The sequence below is a fragment of the Siniperca chuatsi genome, linkage group LG18 (genome assembly GCF_020085105.1).
Source record: "Siniperca chuatsi isolate FFG_IHB_CAS linkage group LG18, ASM2008510v1, whole genome shotgun sequence".
Taxonomy (NCBI): domain Eukaryota; kingdom Metazoa; phylum Chordata; class Actinopteri; order Centrarchiformes; family Sinipercidae; genus Siniperca; species Siniperca chuatsi.
This window is the reverse complement of record NC_058059.1, coordinates 20,415,664-20,432,509: the sequence shown is the minus strand read 5'-3', so window position 1 is coordinate 20,432,509 and position 16,846 is coordinate 20,415,664. Positions and strand designations below refer to the sequence as shown.

Here is a 16,846-nt window from a genome sequence, read left to right as displayed (position 1 = left end):
GTGCCTGTGCATCTGCCATGCTGTGTGCGCGCGCATTATAAATACCCTTTGGTTCACGTGCGGAAAGAGACTCTGGGGTGGGGAAGAAGTGACTTGTGGGATGCGGCAAGAGAGGCAGTGGGAGAGTGACTGACACAGAGTGAAACAACAGCGATAGGAGCGGGAAAGCAAAGGAGGAGATCAATAAAATAATCAGTGTTACGGTCAGTTTAGCGCCTGACATTCAGGTTTGCGCAGACAGACAGCGGATATTCAGCGGAAGAAAAAGTTTAGATCCCACGAACCAGCGCGTGGGAGTGGGAAGTAGGATCGTGACTGACTGAGGCAAGCTCCACTGTCTGTCTCGTCATGGCAGGTAATTCAGTTGAACCATTAACCTACACAAATAAATCCCACGAACAGGCCGACGTTCTTAAAATGCGACTCTGTTCCAGCAAGCTCTTTGCCCCGACGGTTGCAAGATTTCGCGAACCCAGCCCAGCGTCAGTTTAGCTAACGGTAGCTAGCTAACAGAACTTAGCTATTGCTAACATTAGCTAGCCAGCAAACTCGAGTGTCATCGCCCATCTGGCCTGTCTTTGCCGGCTAAAGCTAGCTAGCCAGCTGCTGCTAGCAAATGATAGCTGTTTACCATTACCACCGGCCCGGGATCACTCTTGCAAGCTAACGCTGCCTGCATACTGTGTTAGCCAAACAGCTATCCGCGACAATAACCTATAACGCTAACGCTAACTTGTCGTAACGTTAGCTGTAACGTTAACGGCTGATTCTCAGACTTGTGCACGGGACTTACAAACCACTAATTCAAGTTATCTGGTCTGCTGTTCGTGTTGAAACATAGAGCAAATACCTAACGTTACAGGCAGAACTGGTGGTTTCCACTCCAATGCACTCATTTCTCAAACATGCAATGACTGGCTTGACAAGCCAGGCTAGCTAACGTTAGCTGAAACTTTGACATTGCCCACATGCAGGCTAGTACTCCGGGCCTGCTGCAGACTGAACAAGCTGTTAAATGTTCTGTGCAATTTTTCATTAAAAGGACCAAAAAGTCAAGAGAGCCATATATATACTAAAGTGGAAAAATCCTCCTTCAAATAGTCAAGGATTTGTTTAGCCTAACGTAGCATCTCACATTTCATTCATCAGCTGATACTTGTGCAGTGAATGTAGAGTTATTAGAAATGATATGCGACTTTAGTCCCTTGTAGCCCATTGAGATTGATTTATTCATTTAGCAAAAAATAGGTCACTACTAACATGCATTTGGTCCATTTGGGCGGGGAAATGACACTGGTCTTTGGGCAGAGGTACTGCACATCATCCTCTTGTTGAAACTGACTAATGAGATGATTTGCACATTAAAGCACCTGTTTGCCTTGTGCATTTTATTCTGCAATAAATGGAGGCACTCAGGGAGTGCTACATTTTGTCCTGAACACTACAAACCCTGTTCTGGCTTTTAGTTTTAAGTCCACGATTCATTTCAGAATAAATGTATGATGAAGCCACGGTGACTCATGAATGTCCTTGATAATTCTGCAGAGGTGTTCACTACGTGTTGGACATTGTTATTGACAAATCAGACCAGTTTTCATTGTGTAATAACTGAAATGATCACGAGTAAAAAATATGCGGAATCCAAGTAGCTGTATTGTGCAATGAGCTATGTTGATGGTGAACCTGTTGAGGCGAGTGATTTAGGTCATTATAAAACTTCGCTGCATGTTTTTTCTTGTTTATGTATTTTTAACATAGGAGCCCGGCGTTAGAGCATCTCCTGCTGGTATAACAGTTGCTTGGGCTTAAAATAAAAGTTGTTTCAAGAATTCACCTACTGTTAGTATGATCTGGAGTTAAGTCAGTATTTAGGAACATGATTTGCAATTTTCCTCTCAAAGTGAGAAACCCACAGTTCCAACTAAGGCTCAAATCTGATAAGGGTAATGTGAGACTGCTCGAGAGATAATGATTTGGTGGATGTACTTAAGTTTTTGACATCCAAGTGGCCCGTATTTCATAACAGTGTAAACTGTTTTTGGCCTCTTAATGTGCCTGTAACACAACTGGTCTCACAGGCATAATGTGTGGAACAGTTCAGGGATATCTATATCTTTTTTTTTTGTTTTAGGAGGGATTGAAAGGTCTCATGTGACATCAGTTTTATTTTTCTTTTGAGGCTAGTCTTGCAGAAGTCTTGAGAGGATATGTGACATGTATGACCACACACATTTTTGTAATAAGGTCTGCCATCTTTCTGTAGTTCAAACACCATTTTAATTAGCCGTCGCTGCCCGAAAGTGACAATGTCAGAATTCCTACGCGTCCTAGAAAACCTGGAAAAGAGTTGACCAATTTTCCAGTCATTGAAAACACACAAAAAATGATGAAAAGGATGACATTACAACTTAAGTGGTGAAACTCTGAATAATGTGAGTTACATTATCCTTCAAATGTAAATATTAGTCACTGCTGGCTGGTAACTGGGGTAGTTTTTATTAGGTTTATAGATAAATGTTGCTTTCTTCCCAACTTGTCTTGTTGAATAATGTTACATTGGTTAGCATGCTTGGTTCAGTTGCTAAAGTTGACATGCTTGCTAGCTTTTCTTATTTATTTATTTTTTTTACCTATAAAGGTTTATGGTTTGTGATTTAACTCTGGCTAGGAGCAATAGTTTCAAATGTGTGTTGGATAATAATGAATAGGAAGCCTGGGTCAAAACAATGAATGGGAGCCCAACTGTATCAGTGATTATACGTTTTCAATGGTCATTTTGAGTGGGTCCCTAATAATAATAATAATAATAATAATAATAATTCATTAATAAATAACATTTTTGTTTAAATGTTAAACTCGTGTTTGATGTATGGGTATAATTATGGTTATTCATGTATGTTGAAAATGTATCTTAAAATTAAACTAATAAAATCCCAAATCTGTAAATAAACTGTAGACACACAGCAGCTGACAGAAAGAGGTCATACTATACAGAGAAATATTAGCTTTTTTTTGGGTGAATAAATGTTAAAAAGTCAAACTAAAGGGCAATGAGAATGCTGAGCTTTCAGGTAAACACCGACTTAACACTGTTAATTCACCATTTATCATGTGTGAGACGGTATTTGAGGAGGGGTTTTTTTTTCGGTCGTTTTTTCATTAACTACCCGGTTTGCTGCTTCTCGTTTGGTGCTGGAGAGATACAGTATATGCACAGACCGTAAGAAACAGGTTTTTTTTTTTTTTTTTACAGCAAGGTTTCTTTTGTTGATTTTTATGATTCAACACAAATTTGTTGTTCACAATGTACGTTAGCATTATCAGGAGGAAAATATGGTGCGTCCACAACAGTGAGTTTACTGTGTCCTTTTGGATTTTAACACATCAGAGACGCAAGATGCGTACCTAGCAACATCACTGCTGTATATGAGTCAAACACTGGCTAACTACCTTTTCACTTTGGTACCATTGTCTCTTCAAACGCAATGCTGCATTGTTAAGGTAAAATGGACCATGACATGAAATGTTTAACTTTTGTAGTGGTGGCTCACAGTGGGTGTGATTAGCCTCATAACACTCCACTTAACATTACTAGTAAAGGGGATAAAGTATGGTGTGATAAACTGATAAGAGTCAGTGGCAGTTAATAATCCTAGCAAATTCGACTAACTTTGAATCGTACATTTAGGTATGTACGTTAAAGTTCAGATTTGTCAGTAGGCAAAATTGTAGTTATTGGTGTTCAGGCAGCAATGGTTGATATAATTAAGGTTATGCCCGTACACTGAAATGTTTTCATAACACTTGTCTTCTAGCCATAGACTGCACGTCTTTTAAATCAGACTTCCACAGAGAGGAACATATTAGTGTATGGCGCAATCCCTGTCTGTCATACCAGCTAGATAATCACTGAAAATGTCCTGGAAAAGTCCTGGAAAATGATCTCTAGAAAAGAATGGGAACTCTGACTGTGCTGAAACAAAACTTTTTCTTATGGAAGTATTACCTTGGAACTACTTGCATGTATGAGCAAGGGAAGTCCAAACACGCAATCCGAACACTGTTCTGACCACATCATGAAGTTAATTATTGCTGAGGGATTCTGTTTCATTATCGGCTAGGGGTGGGTGATATGGCCAAAATCTTCTATCACGGTATTAGGGCTGGGCAATATGGCTTATAAATATTATCTCTATTTTTAGGCAATGCCATATACGATATATATCTCGATATACGCATTTTCTCTAAAATAACATTCTGTAAATTCAAAAATATTGCAAACATATGATGATCTTGTAGAATATGATACATTGCTATAGATTAAACTTAGCTCAACCTTTTACCTTCCTACGGTGTTGTCTTGTACTCTTCACAGCAGGGTTGGTCCAGACTGAACAGCTAGCTAGTTACCAACTACGGGTCAGGCTAAAGGCAATTTAAAATAGCCTAAAACCAGAGGTCTCCCAAATATGTTTCAGAGCTGGAAGCCACGGGTAGAGTAATCAGAGCGATCAGATGATTGATTGATTGTGTTTTCTCTTCTCTCTTCTCTTGTGATTTAAAAAAACAAAAACATTTCTCCGTCACAGCAAAAAAAAATCACAATGACTCGTAGCTGCTAACTATCTAGCATTTCACCATCTGTGCTAGCAAACACAACACACAGCCTTTCGGTAACTATTATACTGAAACCTATACTTACACACTTTATGGCTGACAAAAGTAACCCAACATTTCTACCGTCGCACGGTATATACCGTCATATCGCCCAACCCTATTACCATCAAAAACTTAGTTGATCTCAACCACTTGTACATCATAGTCAATGCCCACTGCAATACAGTTAAAATCTCAGAAACATCCTAAAGCTTGAAATATGTAGTAAACCTGCAACCTGCCAGAATTTCACTTGAATGTTTGTTTGTTTTTTCTCTGCAGGTCCTGGAGGTGACATGCAGTGGTGCTTCTCTCAGGTGAAAGGAGCCATCGACGACGACGTAGCTGAGGGTATGTGCTCTGCCAAAAATGGAGTATTTATAAGAGTAAAGCACAGAGGGGAAAGTGGGGGAAAATGTTATAGGTATTGGGTAATCCACAAAAGCTTGCAGTGAATGAGCAGATAGCAGCTCAACGTCTTCCTCATTTGTTCCATTTCCACTGGCTAGATATAGCACAATTTAACCGTGACGAGCCATGATGCTACGCATTTCAACTACGCACTCCCTGCAGCAGGACAATAATATAATGGGTCTCAACCCTAAGTGTGACTTTCAGTTGACTGGCTCACAATGCTCACTATGTTAAACTGTTCAGAAATGTTGCAGCTCCAATGTAACATAAGTCTCTATGGTTCCACTTGTACATTCTTTTTTTACTTTCAACAGCCTGTTTTCTGAATCCTTGGCTGTATTGGAGCTGTGTGTTTAAGATAGTGCTAATGCAAACCAAACATTTTCTGCTTTTGCTGTTTCACATTAAAAGCTTTCCACTGGCAAGCCACTGCAGGGCTCTTATTGCTACAGGAAGTGCAGCCTTAGACGGCAGGCGCCACTTGTGCTGTGCCTGCGTCATGGTCTCTGAACTTAGTTGCTTGTGGTGCGGGGCTATGGGGATATTCTGCAACAGAGCCTTCAGAAGGCCAGATGTCTGGTAATGGACGTTCAGAGATGCTGAATAATATATGTATGAGTGTGAAGGCTTAACAGACACTGCACAGTAGTTTATGCTGCTTTTAGACAGGATTTCTGGAGAGTTATCACTGCAGCAGTAATTTTCCCATCTGTCTCAATGCAAGGTAAACTCTAGAATTAGTTTACCCTCATTGATGTAAATGGGGTGGACAAAATAATGGAAACACTTGTCACTATGACACAATACAATTAAACAGCACCTCAAAATACAGCCTCCAGAATGAGCATACAGTTGAATCAACACCTCTCTAACACAGTTACAAACAACAACAAACAAAACTGAACATTTCAACCTTAGTGAAGGTAGGATTTATTGCAGGACTCTTGTGTTAAACTGCATTAGTTTTAGCTAAGTGTACCCAATAAACTGGCAGCTGAGCATCAAACCTTTTTTTACTGGACAACCGTCTGGGGTTGTTTTTCGGGACACAGTGATACTGTTGTTCTTTCTGTAAACTTATGGCTGGTGGTTGCGCCCCAAGAGTAGAATATTTTCCTCCAACTTGATGCACCTTTTGAGAAAATATGTACTTAAGAATATAGTTTCACTTGATTTGTATTTTATGAGATGTTTAATTGAGCCAGCGATAGTAATAGTCAGGTATTGTAGCATATTATTTTGTGTTAAATTTTCTATCCTCAAATAAGTGAAAGAAATTCCTATTGGATCTCGACACTCTGTGTGTAGCCTGTTGTTACGAACGCACTGAGGATGGCCATGTAGCTGGAATATAAAGAATTGCAACATGCTTTACTGTAAGGCAGTAATGTTGTTCAGTTCATGATCTTCTGCAGCAGTCTAGCATGTTTCAGCCCTTTAACACATTCCTACTATGGAAGGACAGAAAATGGTACATAATCCTCAGCCTACATTATCCTTCTCACCGTTCTTGATTTGTGCAGCCTCCACATAGATAGTGAATTCCATTAGCCATTATAAACTAATGCATTTTAGTAATGCATGCAGTTGCTTTGCTGTGGCCAGAGAGTTTTGTTTCTACACCTGTGGTGAGCATTCCTCATTATTTTAAACATTTTATCGGTTAAATTGTTGAATTGATAGAATAAATTAAATGATGTATGATTAGCTGATGTATAATGATAATTAGTTGCCGTCCTAATAGAAGAGCAGTTTTAAGTATGTCCTCTCAAGTAGCTTTGCTTATAGTTCAGATGTATTACCCCTGTGCTTTAGGCCTCAGGGAGTACAACGTAGACAAAGACCACCTCCTACAACCTTTTGCAGCATTGTCTTTCTGCTCCAGTGGGCAACAAAGGGTTAAGTAAGTGTGTGTGAGTGAGTTTCGGTTTATAAAGCAGCATACTGCTGCTGAGGGCAAACGTGTAATGCTGTCTGAGTGAGGGGGGAGAAGAAAGGGGAAAACTAGGTTACTGATCATGTTCCATCTGCTCTACATGCTCTGACATCCTTGTGCATCTCTGGCCTACACGCTTGTCCATCCAGTGCTCTCTGATTCCAGGACAGATAAATCCAGGGTTAGTTGGGATGAACTGAGTGGTTCCTCATCGTCTTTAGTAATGGAGACAAGTCATTTTATCTCTGTACACCAATTTAATAATATTATTGCAGATGTAAGTTTAAATGTCTATCATTTTTTGTTTCTTTTTTTTTGCAGCGGACATCATATCCACAGTTGAGTTTAACCACACAGGGGAGCTGCTAGCCACAGGAGACAAGGGTGGGCGTGTAGTCATTTTCCAGCAGGAAATAGAGGTACAGCTGCAAGTTCATCTTCTTTTGAGTTTTATTCCCACACACTATCCATTTTAGAAAAGGTCAACACCTGAAGTCAATTACTCAAAGTTTAAAAAACAGATGGAAACTTTTCTGTAAGCAAAAAGTTTTAAATTTTAACTAGTGATATTCTTTACATCCATGCCAGTTTTATTTCTTTGTAAAAGTAGCCGTCACTTTTATTTAAAAGATGGTTTGTCTTTTTTGGAAAGAAGCTTGTTTGGAATGATCAGCATTGGCTTATTCTTGTCTAACGTCTGCTCTTTTCATCTTTGTCTGGTATTTCTCCTGGCAGAATAAGAATCAGCCTCAGTTCCGGAGCGAATATAATGTTTACAGCACTTTCCAGAGCCATGAGCCCGAGTTTGACTACTTGAAGAGTTTGGAAATAGAAGAAAAGATCAACAAGATTCGCTGGCTTCCTCAGAAGAACGCTGCTCAGTTCCTGTTGTCAACTAACGGTAAGTTTGTCATTTTAATTGAGCGCATTCCCAGATATTTGTTGACAGCAGTCTGTGGTGACTTTAATTTGAAATGCAAATAGGTGACATCAAAACCATTTTTAACAGAGAAGCTAATTATAGCCCTTATAGATAAGTAGTGTTTTCTGTGGTCTACCTCAGACACTATATCCAGGCTCTCCTCACCTTTTCTTGGACCATCATTTCATGTATGAAGGCATTCTTCACAGGCATGTGATTGAGGACAGATAGCACTGCACAAAAAGTTATTACACGTTACACGGACAGGTCAAACAGCTTAATAAAATCTGCAGCTATAGACCAGCTATTTAAAGACCTTAAGTGATTTTTTTTTTTTTTTAATTAATGCCAAAGGCACTAATAAAATCTAAAAACTCTTCATTATCACTCTTGATTTAAAGTTATTAAAAATATGCAACCTAGCATAAAAAAGACTACTATTTAGGCAACAGGAGAGTCAAAGATTTCATATCTTGAAGAATTCCTTTGAACCAGTCCTCTTTTGTACTGCCAATTTTTTATTGGATACCTCTGAAATGTAACTAAACTCCGAGCAACACATCCAGGTTGTTTGACCCATTTACTGTATGCTAAGTGTGTGCATTTGTCCTTTTGAAAAGAGTTGGTGCTGTTGATATTTACATCATTTTTAAATTTTTGACAGATAAGACAATCAAGTTGTGGAAAATCAGTGAACGAGACAAGAGACCAGAGGGCTATAATCTCAAAGAGGAGGATGGACGCTACAAAGACCCCAACAATATCACGTCACTGCGGGTCAGTCCTTGAATCAAACACAACTTGGTGGGATCACTCAACCAGACCAGGGTTTCCACACAGAACTGAAAATAATCTCTACACATTTCTTAGATACTTGATATAGTCAGAGAGCCGTGCTGGCCAGTTTAGTAGGTTTGCTTCCATAGACTGCTCAGATTACCTGCCCAGTGGCTATAATGATGGAATATTAACTGCTGCTTTTAAAAGAAGCAAATCTTTTTGTTAGACTCGTATTAGATGGACGACTGAAAGAAGCAGCTGAAATTCATCCTGTATAGAAAGGGTGTTGTTGCTTCCTATTTCATCTAGCTAATTGAATACATAGACTACTGCGTGACACTGGCTACATGTTCTGGTAATTAAAGTCTATGAAGAGCTTTGTAACAAACAAAAAGAAATGTGCCATGAGGAGATTTCAGAGCTTCAAAATTGATTCCTGCCTTTTTTATTATGAGTTTCAAATTATGTCCTGTTTGTTCTTATCTAAGGTACCAGTTTTAATACCCATGGACCTCATGGTGGAAGCCAGTCCACGGAGGGTGTTCGCCAACGCGCACACCTACCACATCAACTCTATCTCAGTTAACAGTGACAATGAGACTTACCTGTCTGCAGACGACCTCCGCATCAACCTCTGGCACCTCGAGATCACTGACCGCAGCTTCAGTATCCTTAAATTCATTTGGCCATTTTTCTCTGTGCCCCTGCCTAATCCATGAAACTCTCATCTGAATATGAGATTATCTAATGCCAGACTGATCAACATCAGTGTCAGGTGTCAAGTAAATTTTATTTATATAGCCCAATATCACAAATTTGCCTCAGGGGGCTTTTACAATCTTTACAGCATAAGACACCCTCTATCCTTACACCCTCGATTCGGATAAAGAAAACTCCTCAAAAAACCCTTTTAACGGGGGAAAAATGGAAGAACAACAGAGGAGGGATCCTTCTTTCAGGACGGACAGACATTTAACAGATCTTGTGTGTACAGTATGGACAATCAGGATGACAAAAGTATAGATAGATTGTAAACATATAAGAATCCAAGAGGACGTCAAGCAACTTCAGGTGTCGCCAAACAGACCTGAGCCACAAGACCTCCTCTCCAACATGGAGGCCTGGAAAGAGGACGGACTACACAGACACACAAGAGGCAGCCAGGGGACAAAGAGAGGTCCCAGGACGGCCGATGGTCCAGCACAGAGAAGCCTGAGTGAAAAGAGAAACTAGCGAGAGAGAGAAGACCGAGAGAGAGGCACACAGCTGTGCTTGTGGGACACAAACAGAGGGTTAGAGAGATGCAGAGGTTTTCATAAAGTTTACAGTATTCTCGTTGGCAGGACAGACATGGACTATAAGTACTAGACTTAATAAATTCATTGAGACTGACCCACCAAAAAGATAATGCTAACAGGTACAAGGCCTGAAGTAATCAAAGAATAAGCAACTAACTGAAAGTTAAGGCAAAAAGATGAAAAGTTTTGATTTATGGGAGTCAGACTGTGATATCAGCAGGAAGGTTATTCCGGAGGAAGGGGGAACGATAGGAAAAGGCCCTGCAGCCTGCTGACTTGTTTTTAACTCTTGAGGACAGACAGGGGCCCTGTATTCTGAGAGCGGAGAGCATGGGATGAAATATAAGGTTTAAGGAGATCGGACGGATATGAAGGGGCGAGCCCATTTACAGCTTTGTCATCAGAAGCACCTTAAAGTCTGATCTGACATGGATAGAGAGCCAGTGAAGGGAAGCTAAAAACTGGTGTAATGGCCACGATTAGTCTCTGCATCAGCCTTGGAAAGAAAGGACGTAATTTTAGCAATGTTGCGTAGGTGAAAAAATTCTGATGGGCTGTTCTCTGTCAGGGAATCCCAGTTGCCATTGGTTGTCTAACTCATAAATGGGCTGAAAAGACAAATTGTCATCCTTGATATTTATTTTGTGTCCAGACACTGGTCCATTATCAGCCTGTTTTTGTCTTCTTTTTTCCCCTGTGTGAATGCTCTATTCAGGGGATATTATCACCCAATTTGGCACTTGCCAAAGGAAATTGCTGTGATTTTCAGAGCATGATTTAGGAAATGTTTTTGTGCTTCAAAAATGCATTGTACACATTATCGCGCGTACTTAAACCAGGTGAGTCGTTGTCCTAATCACTCGAAAGGTTTATTCCTCTTAACCCTGTGCTCTTCAGATATTGTTGACATTAAACCGGCCAACATGGAGGAGCTAACGGAGGTGATCACAGCAGCAGAGTTCCATCCTCATCAGTGTAACACCTTCGTCTACAGCAGCAGCAAAGGAACCATCCGTCTGTGTGACATGAGGGTTTCAGCGCTGTGTGACAAGCACTCCAAATGTGAGTCCCCCACCCATCCCCCACCCATCTCCCACCCGTCACTGAACTACACTTGATCTCATACTATACCTTTTGGAGAATAGACAGGTTTCCCATTTACAAACAACGATGTGCATACAGCAGGAAGTTAGAAAACTCATTGCCACAATGTCATGATTGTTTTATATATGCACATTTTCAGTATTTAGAAATAAAACAACTTGCTTGAAACCAGTAAAATTACTGTTTAGAGGTAAATTTGTATGTGGTGGACATCTGTCACCTCCAGCTAGCTAATATGACACACATTCCAGTGAAAAGGGACATCAAGTAGCAGTGATAACATTAACCTAGACCAGTCGTTGCACACTGGGGTGCCCTGAGGATGGGCCAGGGGTGCTGCAAGATTTATTATGTCATTGTTCATTTTATTGTGCGTTTTGAATAATGTTTCACCACATTAAAAAAATCAGCGACATTTTCAATAACTCCAGTTATGCCACAGCTAATGACATGACAACTAACAGTTGCTGCTTGTCATAGTATAACACGCTTTCTGGCTGGGGAGTTTTTCAGGAGCTCAGCGGTCAGAAAAAATAGTGACCGTCAGAGCAAACGATGGAAAGATTTGACGCGGTAAACTGAGCTCAGAGAAATGCTGATACATCTCAGCACAGCCTGACTGAATCTGAGCTGCCCAACAAAACTAAAATCAGACTGAACACTACTTGGCTAACGGCTTAATGGGCAGGTTTTGGCTGCTTGTGGATGAGGGATATCCATCGTTGTCTGATTCATAGTGGAATTGCACGTTCCCAACATGATATGTGTGATGCGGCTGCAAGAAACTGCTTGTCAGGAGTCAGACCTGTGGGTTGAGCTCTCTCCCCACATCAACAGCAGGCTCCCATTAAAATGCCTGCAACCTTTTTTTGTTTATTTTGTTTTGTTTGTTAAGCAAATTTTGAAGAAAATGAAAGAAATACATTTAAAATATTAGTGTATTTAATTGTATTCATTATTTATTTTAAGTTAAATATCTGTAAATTTGCAGAGCACCTGTTGGCATTTTATTGAGTGATTGAGATCTAAATATTCATATGTCATATACTATAACAATAAATTGTTCAAGCCAATAAGCATCTGTGTACATATATGTATGTTATATTTTGGGTGACTAAGAATGCCATGACAAAATTATTCCTTTTGAAAGGGTGGCATTGTCTAAAAAAGGAACCTCTGAACTAGACTTCACTAATCTTTACACGTAGTGAGAAATTACATGCGTGTCCCAGACCATCAACGAGCAGCACAGTAACTCCCTTCAAACAAGCAGCGTTAACACGCATGAATTGCCCGCTGTTTGCCTCCTGAACAAGTTAAAGTAAGAGCACCTAACCTCCTTCATTCTGGATAGAGCTGCAACGATGAGTCGATTGAAAGAAAATGAATTGTCAGCTATTTTGATAATCGATTAATCGTTTCATTCATTTTTCAAGCAAAAACATTCGCTGGTTCCAGCTTCTTAAATGTAAGGATTTGCTGCTTTTCTTTGGGTTTTGGACTTTTGGATGGACAAAAGAAGCTATTTGAAAATGTCACTTTGGGCTCTGGGAAATTGTGATGAGCATTTTTCACAATTTTTTAACATTTTATAGACCAGGCGATTAATCATGCAAATAATTGGCAGATTAAACGCTAATGAAAATAATCGTTAGTTGCAGCCCTAATTCTGGATATTATATTTGCAATGTCTGCACTTGTGAAAATCCTGCAGTTTCCTCAAAATATACCAGACTGGATATATGTAAGATGTGTTCCGTTACTGCAATCCGTAACTCCTAATTAGATGACTGCACCGTAAACAGGCAAAGCTTGACTCATAACACACTGTGTCAATAAAGGATTAAGTATTATTTATCAGCCACACAGGATCATGAAAAGAGACGTTACACACCTGTTGTTTGAGATTTTAAGTTAAGTGTAACCGTGTGATGCATTTTCCATCCAAAGCCATCAGTTTGTACCTCTATCAGCTGTCACTGAGTAACACACTGAAACTCTAAACGCACATCAAACTGATCAGCAAAGCACTGATCAGAGCCTCACGAATGTTCGACAATTTATCAACAGCCAAAACACACAGTAACAGCTGTCTTACTACTACTACTACTACTACTACTACTACTACTACTACTACTACTACTACTTATAGAACCCAGGGCTCTGACAAGATCAGTAGATGCTAATAGCTAAATTCTGATCTAACTGGGAGGTATTCTTGGGATAATGACCATTTTCCACCCATTACTTTTGTGATTTGTGCAGTTTATGGCATAAAAACTTATTTTGATCATAAGCTCTTAGTCATTCTGGTTTGTTTTCTGCCCCCAGCGTGCATGCACCTCTCCCTAATAGACGCTTAGACACCTGTCTATACTGCAGTCAAACTATACTTCATCTTACTAATGTTTGTATCATCTTCCTTTCTCTTGTCCAGTATTTGAGGAGCCAGAAGATCCCAGTAATCGCTCCTTCTTCTCTGAGATCATATCCTCAATCTCAGATGTTAAGTTTAGCCACAATGGACGCTACATGATGACCAGAGATTACTTGTCCGTGAAGATTTGGGATCTGAACATGGAGAACAGGCCAGTGGAGACCTATCAGGTGAGACTGACAGATGCACAGTAACCAGGTAAACAGGTTATGAGTGACTTATTATTAACACTGAATTAACACCATTTGAAAGACCTGTTGCTACAGACAGGTGCACCTAAAAAAAATTTTACCTTCTCTAAAATCCTGTCCTGGACTTGCAGTCTAAACATTTTCATTATGGTGAAAGACTGTTGCCTTGTGTCTGAATAAAGTGAACATTGTTCAAAAGTCAGAAGATTACAGTCTCAACAAAAATTACACTGAAGTAGTATTTATTTCAGGCCTGTTATTCTATTGTCCATATGATGATGTGCCGACACCCTGTAAATGGAACACTAAATTTCATTTTATTCTCATTTCAAATTTAATTCAGGGGCAATGTGCATTTATTCGTAATGATGATAGTGTGTTGTACTTTAATTTTGATATAAACACAATGCAAATTATAGAGAAAAATGCAAGGACTGATTTTTATTTTTTAGCAGAGTGGCCACACCTTTATTTATTTATTTATTTATTTATTTATTTTTAAATCATTCCTTGTAATTTCACATAGTGTCCACTAGGAGGCACCATCAATGTGTGGCTTTGCTGTGCACTGGCTTTTGTACAGAAAGAGGTTTGTTCCATTGTGATAAGCTTCTGGATAATATGATTAGCAGTTAGATGGCTTACGTGTAGGTTTAAGTCTATCCAAATCTTTAGGTAGCCCCTTCACACCTGCCTCTGATCATTACAGGTTCATGAGTACCTGAGGAGCAAGCTGTGCTCGCTCTATGAGAATGACTGCATCTTTGACAAGTTTGAATGCTGTTGGAATGGCAATGACAGGTGAGGACATGCAAGGGGCAGACAAAATAACACCTCATGAAAAAGACTTGAACTTTATAATAGCACTGTTTGGAATATGATGTCATGATTTTCAAGACTGATGCCTTTTTTACATTAGATTTTGCAGGGTTTTTTTTTTTTTTTTGACTGATGCGCCTGCAAATTAGGGCAAACATGATTTGACCTCCAAAGCTCTGTTAGTTAGTTTGATGTAATTACAAACTGAGATTTTAAAGTGCTGATGCAAGACCTACTTTATAGTTGACAAATTCTGGCATTCAATTTGATATAAACCATCTTTTTTTTAGTAGTGCTGGTAATTTTGAATGTGATTTATAAATTTAATTTTAATATCAGCTGCATACCAATGGTGCATTTACTTTAAACCTACTTGTCAGATTTTCACTTAAAACACAAATCTTTTAATTATGGACATTATTCCAAGATTACTTGAGTGAAGGGCTCACACACACCTTTCTCATCCCCCCCCCCCCCAAATTAGTGTGGTGATGACCGGCTCATACAACAACTTCTTCCGGATGTTCGATCGTGGCCAAAGGCGTGATGTAACTTTGGAGGCGTCCCGAGAAAACAGCAAACCCATGCAGATCCTAAAGCCCCGCAAAGTGTGCGCAGGCGGCAAGCGCAAGAAGGATGAAATCAGCGTGGACAGTTTGGACTTCAACAAGAAGATCCTTCACACTGCCTGGCATCCCCAGGACAACATCATCGCAGTGGCGACGACCAACAACCTCTACATATTCCAGGATAAAGTGAACTAAGTACGGGGTTAGTATATGTGAGATCTGGTGTGGGTGACCTCATGTGCACCACCTGCAGCCTCATCCAGGGCGATCTGTGGTAACGCCGACAACCAGCATCCCTGTCCGTCGCAACTGGGTGACCAGACTTTGCCACTTTGTTCTAGATGTGGACAGAGGAAGCCTCGCTCTTGCCCATCATCAGCCTGTCCGTGGCAGAGTAACATCCGCCTTGTTGTTTAAGTGATGTTGTGCCAATTTAGTTTTGTTCCCCCTTTGGTATGTTTTTTTTCTTCCCCTGGGGTAACATGGGTAAACCAGTTTAATTTCCTTAAAATTCTGAATACAGACACTTATTTTTATAACTTTCCCCCCAATGGCTCTGTGGTAGAAAATGAAAAACACTTATTTAGTATGTCCCCTTATTGTCCTGTGCCATTGTAGTGTTTATTTTTCTAAGAATAAATTGCCTTTTTTTTTTTTGTTCGTGTATACACCTTTTATTCATCTGTTATACTGTCATAGTATTCTTCTCTCCACATGTCTCCCCTCATTAAACCATGCATACTCAACAGTCACACATGTATGCTCACCGTTTTCTTTACACACTTGCTGCTCATACTGGACTGCAACACCTCAGCGGTTGCCTCCAAGAGTTTGAGAAGTACAGTGTGTTTCCACAGATTGAAAGCCCAGCCCAGTGAGGCGTTGTCCCGTTCACTGTTGCTGTGCCTCAGGCTCTGGTGGCCAAATAGGTTCAGACTCCAGGAGGCTTTTTTTTTTCCTCTTCTTCTTTTGATTGGCTGTGTCTTGACATCTTTGTGCATTGGTTCCTCTTCCTTCTTTTGTTTGTGTTCAGCAATAGTCAGGTATAAGAGATAGCCTATTCAAAGATGATTATTATAATTGTCATATTTATATTAAAAAACTTAAAATGTCACTAGATTTGTTCCGTCCTATTATGTGAAATGAAGCTGGACCTTACACACATCTTTTTGAGTGATCTTAAGTATTGTCTTCCCATGGTGTACCACAGCTCTGAAACAGTACTTCACAACAGGGAAAACCTTTGATTCGACACTGGACTCTCTTACTGCACCAACTAAAGTACTTGGATGTGTTGTAAGACTGCAGTTTCAGAGAAAACATTATTTGAGGCATTAAGTCACTTAAAAGTGTTTGTTTAAACTACTGCAGACATTATTACTGCTACTGTATGTGATGGTACAATAAGCTGCATAAGGATTTGTGGCAGTTTGTTTCCACACAATGTTTAAAATGTGGACAGTTAAGATTACATTGATGCCTCTAGTAATGTATCACTACAATTTTAATCTGACAGTGAAGATAATAAAGGAACTACTTTTTGCATCCTTGTGATTGCCTGATCGTTGATGGGATCTCATCAGTGCTAAGCTTTAGTGTTATGCAATGTGTTATTCATGTTGATGCCTCTCAGGTAACAGTGACAATCTATAAACCTCAAGGTTGTATATCAATTGCTAAATCAATGATATCCTAGATCAGTGTTTACTCTTTAAACAAA

The 16,846-nt window shown here is 39.7% G+C and overlaps 1 protein-coding gene across 1 annotated transcript; it reads left to right on the top strand.

Annotated features, from left to right (window-relative positions):
* Positions 1-49: 49 nt before the first annotated feature.
* On the top strand, positions 50-16,671 carry ppp2r2ab (protein phosphatase 2, regulatory subunit B, alpha b). Its single transcript, XM_044173257.1, has 10 exons — positions 50-355; positions 4,939-5,007; positions 7,328-7,425; positions 7,742-7,907; positions 8,593-8,705; positions 9,197-9,374; positions 10,904-11,068; positions 13,548-13,717; positions 14,448-14,539; positions 15,042-16,671. Exons 1-10 carry the CDS (start codon positions 349-351, stop codon positions 15,319-15,321), a joined length of 1,338 nt encoding a protein of 445 aa, XP_044029192.1. The 5' UTR covers positions 50-348; the 3' UTR covers positions 15,322-16,671.
* The last annotated feature ends 175 nt before the right edge of the window (positions 16,672-16,846 follow it).